This window comes from Hyperoodon ampullatus (assembly GCF_949752795.1).
Source record: "Hyperoodon ampullatus genome assembly, chromosome: 4".
In the NCBI taxonomy this organism is placed as follows: domain Eukaryota; kingdom Metazoa; phylum Chordata; class Mammalia; order Artiodactyla; family Ziphiidae; genus Hyperoodon; species Hyperoodon ampullatus.
The window spans coordinates 8,211,588-8,229,723 of NC_136917.1; the positions used below are offsets into that span (position 1 = coordinate 8,211,588).

Consider the following 18,136-nt stretch of genomic DNA (forward strand, 5'->3'; position numbering starts at 1 on the left):
ACTTCCTCCTTGATGCTCACCCTTATTACCTCATTCTAAACCTTCTGACAGGCTTTCCAGCTTTGCAGCTCATCCCATCAAGTCAATATTCTTTTAAAAATGCTGACTCTCATACTATTATTTCTGTATTCTGAAACCTTAGGTGGTTTCAAGCCTCTAATCCCCAGGTTTTTTAGTTTGATATTGGAGGCCTTTTCTAATCTGAACCTTAAGGGCTAAAATACCTTGGCTTGGGCTTGCCTCTATTTTGATTCTCCTAATAATGTTCATTCTGTCCTACCCATCATCCATTTATCCAGTTCAAGTAAGAAATAAAGGTATGCTTAATTCTGTAGCAACCTCTTTATCTCTTACCAAAGTCACTGAGTTGGTTAATAATTTATGGATTCCTAGACCCCATCCCAGTCCTCCTAAATTAAAATCTGGGATTTGGTCTGAAAATCTGCATTTTTAACAAACTGCGATTAATTCTTAGAAACTCTGCTCATAACCTCTTTAGAGAATTTGTCTTATGCTGCTTGGCATCTGCCTGATTCCTGGGTGTTTGATTTGTATTTATGTAATATGAAATAAAATCACACATTAAGTCATTGACCCAATTATACAACTTGTATTATATGAAGTTACATTAATCCTTCTATTTAAGGTGTGTTTATGGTCTCTGCCCTCCCCTCCCCAACTTGTCTCCAGAATCACTAATGGTAATATACTACTTAGAAAGTGGTCATTCTCTATCTAAAATATCTGATTAACACAGTTGGTATGATATTATAGGCCATCTTTTTTGTAATGTTTCCCCATTGATGGACCAACAGAGACTATTACAGTAAGAATAACTTTTCATAATAAATTATTTTATTAGATATTAATGCATAATTAAGTTCAGAGGAAATGTAGAAATTAGAAAAATTGTCTAATAAAATGAAATAGTTCAAGACTTCTGCTTTTAGCCAAGATGGAGTAACAGCGATCAGATTTATTACTCCTCCTCCTACCCTCCACACACACGCGCGCGCGCACACACAGACACACACACACACCCCTAAAACTATCCAAAATGACAAAATATACAAAAGAATGATTTTAAAGATGCTAGACATGAGATAAGAAACACAACAATCCCTTAGAGTTTAGGAAAATCAAGGTGAACCCTACAGTTGCTCGCTGTTTACAGCCTTGAGAGAGTTTCCAAACTATGATGCAGGGAAGGGGAACCCAGGCAGAGCCCACCGAACTAACTGAGTTGAAAAGACAGAACTGAGACCTGGGGAGATGAAAGAGGCTAGAGATTGCAGGACAGAGTACTGGAAAGGAGAACACTGCAAGGAGAGAGAATTCTGGAGATACACAAAGGGTCCCTCAAGTAATCACCTGAATACTGACTAGTCGTATATATAAGGAAACTACCTGAAGCCTAGGGAAGAGCCACCCTCCAAAATTAAAAGTAACAGTGCTCAAAGTTCACACAGGCTAGAAAATACTGCCTGTTCCCACAAGCCAAACTGGAAAACCTCATGATTAATAGGGCATTGAGTAGGGTATACAGCAGTGTTTGGTACTGGGGAATAATTAGTACTAATGAGCACTGCTCTAGTCTCACCTAACAAATCTTAAAAGGAAGACCCAGAAGGATCAGACTCTTTCTAAGAAACTTAATTATTACATCCCAGAACAAAGCTCAAGAAAATTTATAGGCTTATAAAAATATCAAGCACCCAAAAAAGTAAATTTTAAAGTAAAATCTAATCAAAACAAGATTCTAAAAATGAACAGGACACCAAGGTGCTCTGGGACAACTTCAAGCAGCCTAATATATATGTAATCAGAGTTCCCTGAAGATAGAAGGAGGGGACAGAAAAATCATTTGAAGAAATACTGGTGGAAACATTTCCAAATATGATGAAAACTAGAACTCTAGGAACAGTAAATATGAAACATCACAAATTGCTGAAAAGCAATGATAAAGAAAAACTCAACCTAAAGCTGTCTCAACAAAAATAGTTCTCAGAAGCAAAGATGAAAACTTACTTTCAGACATAAAAAACTTTTTTCTTATTAGTGTCTTTAAAATATAATTGTTTAAACAAAAAGAATAGCAATGTGGTCTGTAGTTTATACATATTTAAAATTAGAGTATGACAGCAATAGCTCAAAGCCCAGGAGGGGAGAAATGCAAGTATATGATTGTAAGTTCCTTATACTATATGTAAAATGGTATAATGTTACTTGAAGACAGACTGGTAAGTTAACAATGTGTACTGTAAACCCTAACACAATCACTAAAATAAAACACTTGTAGCCAATAAACCAACAAAGAAGATAAAACGGAATCATAAAAAAATATTCAATTAATTCAAAAAAAGGCAGAAAAAGAGGAAAGGGAAAACAACAGAGGAGTCAAAAAGAAATCAAATAGCAGTATGATGAATTTAAACTTAACCATATCAATAGTCACATTAAATGTAAATGGTCTGTATGCCTCAATTAAAATGCAGAAATGATCAAATTAGATTAAAAAGCAAGACGACTATATGTTGCCAACAAAAATACACTTCAAATATAACGACAAAAACAGGTGAAAAGTACAAGGGTGTTACAAGATACACCATGCTGAAGGGATAGGAAGACCTGGTCCCTCCTTCCTCCCACAAACACACTGACTTAACAGCAATACAGAGACAAATTCCCTTTGGAAATGGGGAAAGAATAGTCTCTCCAACAAATAGTGTTGGGAAAATTGGATATCCAAATGGGAAAGAAGGAAATTGGAACCTTATCTTACACTACACAAAAGGCAACTCAAAAAGGATTAAAGGCTTAAACGTAAGACCTTAAACTAAAACTACTGTAACAAAACATGGAAAAGACTTAATGACATTGGTCTTGGCAACAATTTCTTGGTTATGATACCAGAAGTTCAGTCAAGCAAAGCAAAAATGGACAAGTGGAACCAAATGCAACTAAAAACTTTCTGCATGACAAAAGAAGCAAAGTAAGTGTTGGCAAGGATGTAGAAAAATTAGAACTCTTACACACTGTTGGTGGAAATTTAATATGGTGTGACGATATGGAAAATAGGATGGAGCTTCCTCAAAAAATTAAAAATAGAACTACCGTATGATCCAGCAATCCCACTTATGGATATTTATCCTAAATAATTGAAATCGGGATCTGAAAGAGATATTTACACTTCCACGTTCATTGCATTGGTATTCACAATAGCCAAGATGTGGGAATGGATGAGGAGAATGTGATACATACCTGCAATGGAATATTCATCCTTTAAAAAGAAGGAAATCCTGCCATATGCAAGAAATGGATGAATCTTGAGGACATTATGCCAAGTAAACTAAATTAATCACCAAAGGACAAAAACTGCATTATTCCACTTATATGAGGTATCTAAAATAGAATCATAGAAGCAGAGAGTACAGTGGTGGTTGCCAGGACCTGTGTGGCGGGGGAAATGGGGAGTTGCTAATCAACAGGCATAAAATTTCAGTTATGCAAGGTAAGTTCTAGAGATCTGCTGTACAACATCATGCCTATAACTAAAATACTGTATTTTACACTTAAAATTTTCTTAGAGGGCAGATCTGTTAAATATTCTTACCACAAAAAAAAAAAAAAAAAGGATATGCCATGATAATGTTGACCAGTTGAAAACAAAAACTAGAGTAGCTGTATTAATATCAGACAAAATAGATTTCAGAGCAAAGAATATTACCGGGAATATAAAGAAGTTCATTTCATAATGATAAATGAGTCAGTTCATCAGGAGGCCAAAATCTAAACATTTATGTACCCAGTCATGGTCTCAAAATACGTGAATCAAAAATTGATAGATTTGGGCTTCCCTGGTGGCACAGTGGTTAAGAATCTGCCTGCCAATGCAGGGGACACGGGTTTGAGCTCTGGTCCGCGAAGATCCCACATGCCACGGAGCAACTAAACCCGTGTGCCACAACTACTGAGCCCGCGCGCCTAGATCCCATGCTCCGCAACAAGAGAAGCCACCACAATGAGCAGCCCGCGCACGGCAGGGAAGAGCAGCCCCTGCTCGCCGCAACTAGAGAAAGCCCTCACGCAGCAACAAAGACCCAACGCAGCCAAAAATAAATAAATATTTTTTAATTGATAGATTTACAAGGAGAAATAGAAAAATCTGTAATTATAGTCAGAGATATCAATAGCCTTCCTCATTAAATTGTAGAACAAATAAATAGAAAATGAGAAAGAACAGAGAAGATTTAAAAAATACTCTGAACCAACTTGATCAAATTGACATTTATAGACATCACCTAACACCAGCAGAATACTTTTTAAGTGAGCACACAAAATTTACCAAGATTGGTTATACACTGGGCCATGAAAACTGTCTCAATAAATTTAAATGGATTCCAGTCAAACCAAGTATGTTCTCTGTCCACAATAGAATTGAATTAGAAATCAATAACAAAAATCTCTGGAAAACCCATAAATGGTTGGAAGTCAATTATCACACTTTTAAGTGAGCCACTGGTCAAAGAATAAATCAAAAGAGAAATTAGAAACTATTTTGAACAGAATGAAAGTGAAGACGCAACATATCAAAACACGTGGAATGCTGCTAAAGCAGATTTAGCACAAAATTACTTCACTGATGGCCTATATTTCAAAAAAAGAAAGGTTTCAAATCAATGACCTAAGCTTTTACCTTAGAAATAAGAAAGAAAAGAGCAATTTAAATCCAAAGTAAGTAGAGGAAAAGGAATAATAAAGGTCAGAGCAGAAATCAGTAAACTAGAAAATGGAAAAACAATAGAGAAAAATCAATGAAAATAATTCATTGAGAAAAGCCAATAAAATTGATAAACCTCTAGCTAGACTGATAGAGAATATAAAAATACATAAACTAGCAATATCAGGAATAAGAAAGGTGACATTATTACTTTTGTGTGTGATGGATATATTCACTATCTTGATTATGGTGACAATTTTATGGGTATGTATATCAAACATACCAAATTGTTCAAATTGTACACTTTAAATTCATACAGTTTATTATGTCAGTTATACTTCAGTAAAGCTCTTAAAAAGTAGTTCATTCTGAAACTAAAGTTTTAATATTGCAACTATTCTTGTCTCTTGGGCTACTGGTTTTAAATGGCTTTATTTCTGAAGAACTTTTTGGGGTCTTTGGGGATTTTTTTTTTAGATTTATTTTTTATTGACCTAAGACCTGTTCATTTGTGTGTGTGTGTGTGTGTGTGTGTGTGTGTGTGTGTGTAATTCTTTTTTTTTTTAACATCTTTATTAGAGTATAATTGCTTTACAATGTTGTGTTAGTTTCTGCTGAATAACAAAGTGAATCAGCACAGTGTATACATATATCCCCATATCCCCTTCCTCTTGCGTCTCCCTCCCACCCTCCCTATCCCACCACTCTAGGTAGTCACAAAGCACTGAGCTGATCTCCCTCTGCTATGCGGCTGCTTCCCACTAGCTATCTATTTTACATTTGGTAGTGTATATATGTCAGTGCTACTCTCTTTGTCCCAGCCCTCAAGTCCATTCTCTACATCTGCATCTTTATTCCTGTCCTCCCCTAGGTTCATCAGAACTTTTTTTTTTTTTAGATTCCATATATATGTGTTAGCATAAGGTATTTGTTTTTCTCTTTCTGACTTACTTCACTCTGTATGACAGACTAGTAAGACCTGTTCATTTTTACATGCATTATTTTTAGTTAAGATTTGTTCAAAGGAAAATAGTTTTCATTCTTAGAAAATTTTGAGCTTTGTTTTGGGGGGAGGGTTTCAGAATGTGTTTGTTTTTTAATTATTAACAGAAGAAAATCCCTTAAGGGAAAAAAATATGCCCTTTTTTGTAGATGCTAATGATTTCTTCCCTTTTGAGATTATGAGGAAAATGGGACAGTTGTTAGGAAGAATTTTTGGTACCACATGTATGGTGGTTTCAGATTGAGAATGTCAAATCCCAAAACTTATTTTCTTGTCCCCACCTAACCCCTCTCATCCCCAGCATTATACAATCCTTCGAGTATGAAATGATAAACAACCCCCTTATCTCATTATATAAAGTACTAAATTCCATTTATTAGCAGTTTTAATAGATATTTGGAACAGCTTCAAAATATATTCCCATATTTTTGCTAACACCACTCCAGAGTGCCTATAATTTCTGAGAAGCACCCAATCTTGAAAAGCCACATATTGGAAAGTGTTCATGGTTAAGCCCTAATAAAGATTTACAAGTACTCAGCTCCTGAAGACTGGGCTTCTGAACATATAGGTCTTAACTAATCAGGTTGATCTCAATTTTCCTCCTACTGCAGATAATATTTTCCGGAGATGGCCACAATAATATCTCCTAACCAACATGCTCTTATTTGAAGTGACATTCTCTTCCACTGGGAGACAGTGGTCTGTTTCCTCCCCACCCCGTGAATTGGGAAGGCCCATTAACTATAGTGGAAGTGGCACTATGTAACTTCAGTAGCTAAGTCATCTATATTAGTTTCATATTGCTGCTGTAACAAATTGACCCCAAAATTAGTGGTTTAAAACATCACAAATTTATTATCTAAAAATTCTGGAGGTGAGAAGTCTAAAATGCATCTTATGGGGCTGAAATCAAGGTGTTGGCAGGGCTGCATTCTTTCTGGAGGCTCCCGGGACAAATCAGTTTCCTTGTCTTTCGCAGATTCTGGTGGTCACCTGCATTCCTTGGTCCATAGCCCCTTCCTCCCTCTTCAAAGCATATCACTCAAATCTCTGCTTCCACTGTCACATCTTTTCTGATTCTGACCCTCCTTCTTCCTTCTTATAGGGACTCTTTTGATTACCCTGGACCCACATAGATAATCAAGTATAATCCCCCAATCTCAAAGTCTTTAATTTAGTAACATCTGCAAAGTCCCTTTTGCCATGTAAAGTACCCTATTAACAGGTTCCAGAGATTAGGATGTGGACATATGTGGTGGAGTCATTAGCTTGTCTACCATATTCATCAAAGATGATACAGTGTCTCCCTGGTGTTCTCGGATACTCATTCTTGGAAGCCATTCACCTTCAGTTGATTCCCATCCTTGGAGTTAGCTGCCCCAGGTGTGAAGCAGCAATGAATGGCCTGGGCTGAACCCTACCCAAATTACAGATTTGTGGACAAAATAGATGTTGCCATTTAAGCCACAAGGTTTTAGAGTGAGTTGTTACCAGACTACCTTCTATTTAATTCCCTTTACTGCTTATCTTAGACTCAATGTTCCATCACTCTACCCTCTATCTTTCCATTCTTTTTCCTCTCACTTTCCTATTAAATTCAACACTTCACAAATTCAAATGTCTGTATCTTACACTTTTGTACCCAGGCCGTCAAGCACTACTAAAGAAAATCGTCTAATTTCAGAGTTGGTGGCCATGGCAAGGTCCTGCTTTCCACCTTAACTAGGCTCTTAATGTCATCTAACATTGTTTCTTTTTCTTTCCCATTTTTAATTTTTCTCAAACCTCAGACTTTACCACCTCCCCTCAGCTGATGATAGCAACTTCTACTTCACAAAGAAAATTAAAATAACAATGGTGGAATTTCCTAAAAATGTAGGTTATTCAACAAATGATTTTGAGATAACTGGCTTTCCACATGTTGGAAAGAAGTTTCATCTTTTACCTCACTCTCGAACCAAAAATAAACTCCAGATTTAAATTAAAAAAAAAAACAACTATATACAAATATCTCCTCTCTTTTAGATTCTTTTCCCATATAGGTCATCACAGTGTATTGAAAAGAGTTCCCTGTGCTATATAGTAGGTCCTTGTTAGTTATCTATTTGATATATAGTAGTGTGTATTTGTCAATCCCAGTCTCCCAATTTATCCCTCCTCACCATGCTATGCTTCCCCACCCCCACTCCCACCCCCACCCCACCCTCTGGCAACCATAAGTTTGTTTTTCTACATCTGTGACTCTATTTCTGTTTCGTTGTACAGCAGAAGCTAAGAAAACATTGTAAGTCAACTATACTCTAATAAAAAATTTTTTTAATTAAAAAAGAAAAATATTACAAGATAGGGGCTTCCCTGGTGGAGCAGTGGTTGAGAGTCCTCCTGCCGATGCAGGGGACACGGGCTCGTGCCCCGCTCCAGGAAGATCCCACATGCCGCAGAGCGGCTGGGCCCGTGAGCCATGGCTGCTGAGCCTGCGCGTCCGGAGCCTGTGCTCCACAACGGGAGAGGCCATAACAGTGAGAGGCCCGCGTACCGCAAAAAAAAAAAAAAAAAAAATTACAAGATAATGTGGGAGAATGTCTTTATAATTTCAAAATGGAGAGGCTTTCTAAAGAAGATTATGAAGCCAGAAAAGATAGCTGTGATTTCTTAAAAAGTAAAAGAATCTGGATGTAGAAAAATTCCATAATAAAATGACAAAGTCATGCAATGCAAATTTCCTCTGATTAGAGGCTTTTTTAAATCAATAAGTAAACCAGATCCATACAGATATAACTTAAAAGAAGAAATGCAAATGTTCTTTATTTTTGAGAAGATAATCTTACTCATCATCCAAGTTATGCAAAGTAAGATGAAATGTTAATCTTTCCATATCAGATTAACAATGATCAAAACTTTGATGATACACTAAGGTGAAGGTAGGAGGAAATGGCATATCATACAACTTAATCATAAAAATCATCATTTTTTAAAATTAACTAATTTATTCATTTATTTTTGGCTGTGTTGGGTCTTTGTCGCTTCGTGTGGGCTTTCTCTAGTTGTGGTGAGTGGGGGCTACTCCTCGTTGCGGTGCGCGGACTTCTCATTGCAGTGTCTTCTCTTGTTGTGGAGCATGGGCTCTAGGCTCGAGGGCTTCAGTAGTTGTGGCACATGGGCTCAGTAGTTGTGGCTCACAGGCTCTAGAGTGCAGGCTCAGTAGTTGTGGTGCACAGGCTTAGTTGCTTCATGGCACGTGGGATCTTCCCGGACCAGGGCTCGAACCCATAACCCCTGCATTGGCAGGTGGATTCTTAACCACTGTGCCACCAAGGAAGTTCCCATAAAAATCATCTTGACAGTATCTGTTAAAGTCAAAAATCATGTGCTCTTTGATCCAAAAATTCCTCTTCTAGGACTTAATCTTTCAGATATCCATACAAATATGGATAGAATCCAGTATAAGAATATTCTCTACAAAACTGTTTGGTAGCAAAAGACAATGAAGTCCTTGATTAACTAAGTGCCTGATTAAGTACGTGCTTGATTAGCTAAGTGTTAGTGATCTAGCCAGGAGTCTCTAACCTCGTCCAGGTCAGGTCAGGAGGTGAGTGCTAAGGTAGAACCTCAAGAATTAGTAGGAGTGAGTCAGATGAAGGGGGCTGGGGATATGAGGATTCAGTGCAAATGTAAATTACATGACATGGGAAGGTAGGAGAGTTTGGCATATTTGAGAAACTGAACTTTCAGTATCACCAGCAGAAAAGTGGTGAGGAGTTAAACTGCAAGGGTAAGTAGATCTGATTGTGTGAATCATAAAGAGCAAAACATGCAATAAGAGTTTGATCTTTAACCTGTGGAAAATGGTGAGCCATTAAAGGGTATTAGAGCAGCAACAGGTATGTGTTTCAGAACATCACTCTGACTGCTGAGTAGGAAATTCATTGAATGGGAATAAACCTGAAGTCAGACTATTCATCCAATACTATTTATGAATACCTCGCATATAGTTAGACACTGTCTAGTTGCTTAAAAAAAAAAAAGACCACACTCCATGTAAGGGTAAAATATGGCCCCTGGCCTGAGGAAGAATTCAAGGCTTTCTGGCTTGGGCAGTTGGAGGAAAGACCATACTATTCCTTGAGATAAAGAACTTGGGTAAAAAAAGCACATTTGCAGAGGCAAATTGACACTTTCGGTTTGATACACACTGAATTTGAGGAAGTGGAGATGTCAGGTAGAATCTTGCATACATACGTCCTCAGGAAAAGGATCTGAGCTAGAGACACACATCTGGAAATGATGAGTGTGCAGATGGTAATTGATCTTTAGGATCAGTGAGATCTGCCAGAATGTTAGAGTCATTTAGCAACTATCAAGATTTTTTAAATAACCACTGTGCTAGAGGCGATAGAAAGAACCAAGACAATTCCTATCTTCAGAGTTTACAGTATAGCGAGAAAGACAATCAGTCATCCTTATAAATGTAACATTACAAACTCATTTAACTACTCTGAAGAAAAAGGAGCGCAGCTTTAATAGTGTTATGGGGATAAGGGTACAGATGCTAATAAATGACCAGCAAGGGTTTACACCAACTACATGAGTGAGTGGCCAATGAGGTTAGCTTTCCATAAAGTTCCTAATAATAGTAGTAGTAGTAGCAGCAGCAGTAGTAGTAGTAATAGTCCTGGCTTTCTGCAAAAGAAGATGCTATCTAAGGGGAGATTTTAGATCTTTCAGAATTCAGCTCTGGTATGAGTGGACTGCATTCCTGAGGGAGTGCCAGGCTAGAGTGTATTGAAGGTGCGGGTGAGGTCTCTTTGGGAGGAATGAGCTAAACCTCGGTCTGTTTATGAAGCCTCCAAACTTTTGCCTTAAGGTTTTTGCCATGTTGCCTGCCAAGGAACATGCAGGGCCTGGCCTGTGTGTGTTGGACTGACAGGTAAAAATCCAAGTGATGAGAAGCTTGGGCCATGTCTAGTTCCACTCAGGCCCTATCTCTCCATAATAGCCCTTAACCGTGAATACCCATCCATGCTCCACACTACTGACAAGAGGGGATTGTCTGCAGTTTGGGATGCCCTGCCACCTTCCCCACTATCCTGGAACCCTTCTACCACATCCTCTCTTCTTGCTGCTATTCATGACTTCTACATGAACACCACATTATACAAGGTGGGGCCCAGGAGGGTGGAGGCTGTGTAAAAGATAAGGTCCCAGAGTCTAAAGACATTGAGACATCTACTCTCATTACAAAGGTTTTAGTTAGGACTCCAAGTCTAGCTCATTCAATAGTCCTTGAACTTAGAAGTCATCTGAACCTCAATCACAAATCAAATTTTGTCGACTAGATTTTCTGGAGACTGTTCCAACAGAGAGGGTGGCTTTAATACCTTCTATCTCCAGCTCAGTCACAGTAACGTTCATCCATTCTCCCTGAGCCGGAATTGATTGATTCTCTCCCTCCCCCATTCACTTCACAATCCCTGTTAGCTCTAGATTCAAGAGAATAACAACAGCCGAAAAAATATTTGCTGTTTCTGTGTACTTTCACTTGAATCATCCTAATTCTCCTCCTGGCTCTACGGATGCTTGCCATCTGGGTAGGAAAAATTAAGGAAGTGCAGTTAAGAAATGTAAAAACCATGAAGGTTAGTATTTCAAGATCTTATCCCACCATGCTACACTTCAAAGCTCACGTTGAGGGGCTTCCCTGGTGGCGCAGTTGTTAAGAATCTGCCTGCCAATGCAGGGGACATGGGTTCAGGCCCTGGTCCGGGAAGATCCCACATGCTGTGGAGCAACTGGGCCTGTGCGCCACAGCTGCTGAGCCTGCACTCTGGACCCCACGAGCCGCAACTGCTGGGATACGCACGCCTGGAGGCCATGCTCTGAAACAGGGGAGACCACTGCAATGAAAAGCCCACACACCGCAACGAAGAGTAGCCCCCCGCTCGAGGCAACTGGAGAAAGCCCTTGTGCAGCAATGGGGACCCAACGTAGCCAAAAATAATAAAATAAATTAATTAAATAAATTAAAAAAAATAATCCACTGACATTAGGACATTAAAAAAAAAAAAAAAAGCTCACGATGAGAGAAATGACCAAAGGAAGAGAAATAAACGTAAAATTTGTGAAAGCCAGTAAATGTTTATTGACATGCCTAAGCTAGAGATACTTAAAGCCACCTCTGAAAAAGGTACATAGTATGGCTCTTTCTCCTTTGTTAGTTCTCATTTACTCTAACCCACTGTAGTTTGGTTTCTGTCCCCAGTCCTCTGTGAAGTCTCCTGCTAATTTCTCCAGTGAATTCTATCTTGCCAAATCTCTAGTTCCACCTTACTCTAATCCACAACTTCCTCTTTCTTGAAAGCTCTCATCTCTAGACCGCTGAGGCCATTTCCTTGGTTTTCCTTTCACCTGTTTCTTTCCTCACTCCTTTGCTGGACCATCCTGCACTAGACTTGTAACTGTTGGAGTGAGTAAGGGATTAACCGTTTCTTCTTTATCTACACTCTCTTCCTACATGAGCTCACTGAATTTCATGAATTCAAACACCATCTTTACCACTTTGCCGCATCCGATGTGATAATTGATTTAGATGAGGAACATCAATGGAGACAATTAGGTAAAAGTTGTTAGGTTTCAGGATTTTACAGATTCCAAAGTAGGACCCCAAAGATTACTTACTATTGCAAAGGGTAAAAAAATGTACCACTCTAACAAATGGGAAAACATAAAATCACTAATATTGAGATGACCTTTTGTCATCTAATGTGATACAATATGGAATACACAGCATCGTCAATCTAATCAAGTCTCAAAAAAAATTCACTTTACAGAAAACACAAAGCTTAGTGGAATATTAAATGACTCCCTGAAGAAAATAATCAGATAATTGGTATCATCATTGGTATCTTCAAAAAGCCAAAGCGACGGAAAAAAAAGTAGGAATGTCTGCACAAAAACCTGCACACATATGTTTATAGCAGCTTTATTCATAATTGTCCAAACATGGAAGCAACCAAGATATCCTTCTGTAGGTGAATGGATAAATAAACTGTGGTACATCCAGACCTCCAGACAATGGAAACTCATTCAGCACTAAAAATTACTAGCTGTCAAACCATGAGGAGACATAAAGCAGGAATCTTTTTTTTTTTAAATTAATTAATTAATTATTTTTTGGCTGACTTGGGTCTTGCTACACACAGGCTTTCTCGAGTTGCGGCAAGCGGGGGCTACTCTTGGTTGCAGTGCATGGGCTTCTCATTGTAGTGGCTTCTCTTTGTTGCGGAGCACAGGCTCTAGGCACGCGGGCTTCAGTAGTTGTGGCATGAGGGCTCAGTAGTTGTGGCGCATGGGCTTAGTTGCTCCGCAGCATGTGGGATCTTCCCGGACCAGGGCTCAAACCCGTGTCCCCTGCATTGGCAGGCAGATTCTTAACCACTGCGCCACCGGAGAAGTCCTACAGGAGGAATCTTAGATGCATATTTCTAAGTGAAAGAAGCCAATCTGCAAAGACTACGCACTGTATGATTCCAAATATATAACATTCTGGAAAGGGAAAAACTATGGAGGCAGTAAAACGATCAGTGGTTGCCAGGGGATGAAGGGTGGGGTGGAATAAATAGGCAGAGCACAAGATTTTTAGGACAGTGAAAATACTCTGTATGATACCACAGTGATAGATACATGTCATTATACATTTGTCTAAACCCATAGACTGTACAACAGCACAAGTGATCCATAATGTAAACTATGGGATTTGGGTGATTATGATTTGTCAGTGTAGATCCATCAGTTGTGACAAATGTACCACTCTGATGGGGGATGTTGATAATGGGGATGCTGTGCATGTGTGAGGGCAGTGAGTATTTGGGAAACCTCTGTAACTTCCCCTCAGTTTTGCTATGAACCTAAAACTGCTCTTAAAAAAAAAAATAAAGGTTTAATTCTTTTAAAAAAGTAGAAGTGTTGATTTAGATGAAAATAAAACTAATAAGACATAATAACCAAACAAAATTTGGGTAGAAAGTATAATGGTATCCATTAAGCTATTCTCTAAACTTTTCTGTAAGTTTGAAAATTTTTAAAATAAAAAGTTTTAAAGGGGACTTCCCTGGTGGTCCAGTGGTAAAGAATCCGCCTTCCAATGCAGGGGATGCAGGTTTGATCCTTGGTCAGGGAACTAAGATCCCACATGCCACGGGGCAACTAAGCCTGTGTGCCATAACTAGAGAGAGACCTGCGTGCCACAACTAGAGAAGAGCCTGTGTGCCACAGCAAAGACCCAATGCAGCCAAAAATAAATAAATTAATATTTTTTTTAAAAAGTTTAAAAAATTTCCCCACATTAGCTAAGAAGTGATAACATACAATTTTAGCTCAGGCCTCTCCTCAAAGTCCTGACTCATGTATCCCTCGTTCCTTATCACCCTCAGCTGATGGCATTACCACATACTTCACTGAAAATTGAAGCAGTCAGACAGGGACTTCCTCATCCTTCCTCTATTAAATTTTCCAACATAAATACGTACATACTCATATCCCCTGCCTTTACTCCTTACAAGGTGCAGCACCTTGTATTATTCTTCAAATACAGTAATTCCAAGGGGAGGATTATGCTTCTCACCTCCATTGATGTTAGGCTGGGCCATGAAACTCGCAGTGTACCTCCCTTTAGGAGAATTATACATCCCTGCCCTGGTAAATGTGAGTTGGTCAATGGCCCTGCTTCCAAAAAAGATCACATTCTGAGGTGTTGCAGCTTAGGACTTCAACATATCAACCCATAGCACCTCCCACTGGTTAATGGATCATGCCCACTATCATATAAACATGATCTAATATTGGACCTGCTAAAACAAAACAAAACCTAAAACCCAAACTTACAATTCTCCTGGGATCTTCTATCACTCTCCAGCTTCCATGCCTTTACTTAACCCCTTCACAGGAAAAGTACTTGGAAGAATTTTCTACAGTATTGGCATCCATGTCTTTATTTTCCATTCTCTCTCCTCACCCTTCAGTTGAACTTCTGTACCCTCACTCCACCAACCTGACAATTCCAATGGTCACTTCAGAGAATTTGGCAATGGTCACTGAATGGTGGTGATGGCTGCACAGCTCTGTGAATCTACTGAAAACCATTAAATTGTACAATTTAGAAGGCTGAGTTTTATGGTATGTGAATTATATATAAATAAAGCTATTTTTTTAAAAATCCTTAAACAGAGTGCCATCTTAAGTTGCTTAGAAATATGTTACCTCCTAGAATGCAAATTTTCTTGCCTGTACAACATAAAAATAGTCTGACACAAACAAAGGCTAGTTTTGGTCGGTGTTTTCATCTTCAACAATAAATATTTTGAATATTTGTTCTTTAAATATACATACTTCAATTTCACTATTAGCAATCATCAACAGAAATAGACTCTCTCTACACTTTTTCTACTATTCTGCCTTTTCCTGTAGTGATTTCTTTTCACAGTTAAGATGTGCTGTCTCTTCAATCACTGGTGCTTAGAAGAGCAAACCAGTTATCTTTAGCAACAGAATAATGACAAACACATACCTTATTAATTTGGGTTGTTTAGAATAAAGTCTATTTTGGGGGAAAAAACAATCAAAAAATATTCATGTACTTACACAACGGAGAATTTAGTAAGAATGAAATAAGTTCACCAATAAATTCTGCTTTTTTTTTTTTCTTTGCGGTACACGGGCCTCTCACTGTTGTGGCCTCTCCCGTTGCGGAGCACAGGCTCCGGACGCGCAGGCTCAGCGGCCACGGCTCACGGGCCCAGCTGCTCTGCAGCATGTGGGATCTTCCTGAACCAGGGCACGAACCCGCGTTCCCTGCATCGGCAAGGCGGACTCCCAACCACTGCGCCACCAGGGAAGCCCAAATTCTGCTTTTGATATTGATTTTAATCCATTCATTTACTCATTGATTCATATATTCAAAAAATATTTACAAAATATCCATTCTGTGCCAGGTGCTGTGTCTGGAGCTGATACAAAGAGGTGAAAAACAAGTTTATAGTTGAGTGGAAGGAGACAGACTTGAAGTAAATGATGGTAATCACACATAAAAAACGCTAAAAAAATAAAGGTATAAAATGCTGTGAGAAAGGAAAACATGGAGGCCTAATTAAGATTGTGTGTGTGTGTCTGTGTGTCTACGTGTGTCTGTCTGTATGTCTATTTGAGGAGAGAGGCTGACAATGTGAGTGGAGTCAAAGGTGGGACAAAGATCATGTATGGTCATGTAGACCGGAAGTTAGTGACAGGTTGTAAGAAAGTAGGAAAACAATCTGATCTATGTCTTAAAAAGGTTATTCAGTGGGTGGTGGTGTAGTGCAATGTGCAGAGATGCCAAGAATAAAAACCAAAGTTATCACAGTGGCCTAAATGGCCCTAACAGATCTCCATCCCCACATGCCCACCCCTCCCCTCTCTGGCTTCACCTCCTACCTCCCACTTCCCTATTTTATTCTTTTCAGGCACACTAGACTTCTTGCAGATGCTTGAGCCCATCAGGCTGCCTAGGCATGTGTTCTGTGCACTTGGTGTTTCCTCTGCCTGGAATGTTCTTTTATTAGATATTCTTGGAGTTACAGAATGGAGGAACCTCTTTTACCTGGCTTTCTGGGGTAACTGTAAAGCAGAGCCCTGGCTGGTTGACCTGTAGGAGAGGGAAGTAAAACTTCTTAAAGTGAAGCCACTGAGATCTTGGATTTAATGTGTTAACTTAGTGTAAACTAGCCTATCTTGACTAGTAAATACAACAGTTAACATAACAGACAAAAATTATTAATTAAAAAAAATCTTTAAAGATTTTTCAATCTGTTAGAGAACTTAAAATAGTGTCAATTTCATTTTGTTGACTAATGGTGAGGTTGAGTATTTTGTCACGTGTTTTGGCCATTCACATTTTGTCATCTTGAATTGCTTTTTTAAAAAACATATATTCAAGTATAATTGATTTACAATGTTCTGTTAACTTCTGCTCTACAGCAAAGTGATTCAGTTAAACATATATACATTCTTTCTCATATTCTTTTCCATTATGGTTTATCACAGGATAGTGAAAATAGTTCCCTGTGCTATACAGCAGGACCTTGTTGTTTACCTATTCTATATACAATAGTTTGCATCTACTAACCCCAAACTCCCAACTGAATTGCTTTTTAATATCAATATTCAATTTCTTATTTATTTATTTATGGCTGCATTGGGTTTTCGTTGCTGCGCGCGGGCTTTCTTTAGTTGTGGCGAGCGGGGGCTACTCTTCATTGCAGTGTGCGGGCTTCTCATTGCGGTGGCTTCTCTTGTTGCGGAGCAGGGGCTCTAGGCACGCGGGCTTCAAGTATTTCTGGCTCATGGGCTCTAGAGCTCAGGCTCAGTAGTTGTGGCACATGGGCTTAGCTGTTTTGCGGCATGTGGGATCTTCCCAGACCACGGCTCAAACCCATGTCCCCTGCATTGGCAGGCAGGTTCTTAACCACTGTGCCACCAGGGAAGTCCAATATTCAATTTCTGTTTATTGGCTTTTTCCCTATTGATTTTCAAAAGTTCCTTATGTAGCATGGCAATTAACTCTTTGTCTCTCATGCATCACGTATATTTTCTCCCAGTCTCTCTTCTGATTATGTTAATTATCATTATTGTTGTTGTTATGCAGATATTTACAAAAATCTATGTAGTCTATTTTCTTGATATTTTCACTTTTGGTCTCTGAATTTCATGATATGCTTATAAAAGACTTCCTCACTCTAAGATTATTCTACACATTTTCCTCTAGTACTTTTGTTCCATATTTTGGTTAAACTTTTTTAATCTGTCAAGAACTTACTTTAGTATAAGTGAAGTAGGAATCCAGCCTTATTTTTTTTTAATTAATATTTATTTATTTATTTATTTGGTTGCGTTGGGTCTTAGTTGCGCCATACAAACTCTTAGTTGCGGCATGCATGTAGTATCTAGCTCCCGGACCAGGGATCAAACCTGGTCCCCCTGCATTGGGAGCTCAGAGTCCTATCCACTGCGCCACCTGGGAAGTCCCCCAGCCTTATTGTTTTTAATGATTCATTTTTAATTTATCTTTATCCCCTAATAAATTCCCGTATGCATATTTGAGTCTAGCTGAATTAATTAGTGTAATAGTATCTTTCACATAAACCTGGGAGGTTAAGAGAAAGAGCAGGTTGGGGGGCAAGATGAGGAATTAATATTAAATTTACTTTCAGTTTCTTGTATCTGTGAGTTTGATATGTCAGTGGAATATCAGGTATAAATGCCTTTTAGGCAACTAGAATGTGGAAACTATGGTTTGGGAGAGAGTACTGGTCAAAGCCATATGTGTGGGCGTCAGAGTCACAGAAATGGGAACAGCTGGGATGGGGGAAGCAGAGGGTAAT

The 18,136-nt window shown here is 38.7% G+C and overlaps 1 protein-coding gene across 1 annotated transcript in view; it reads left to right on the plus strand.

Moving 5' to 3' along the window:
• Positions 1-14,829, plus strand: part of HMMR (hyaluronan mediated motility receptor) — a gene marked incomplete at both ends in the record, with an annotated part of 43,704 nt that extends 28,875 nt beyond the window's left edge. The window contains one exon of the mRNA XM_079702212.1: positions 14,744-14,829. Within this exon, the coding sequence (XP_079558338.1) occupies positions 14,744-14,829 (86 nt within the window). The remainder of the gene's footprint in view (positions 1-14,743) is intronic.
• Positions 14,830-18,136: the final 3,307 nt, after the last annotated feature.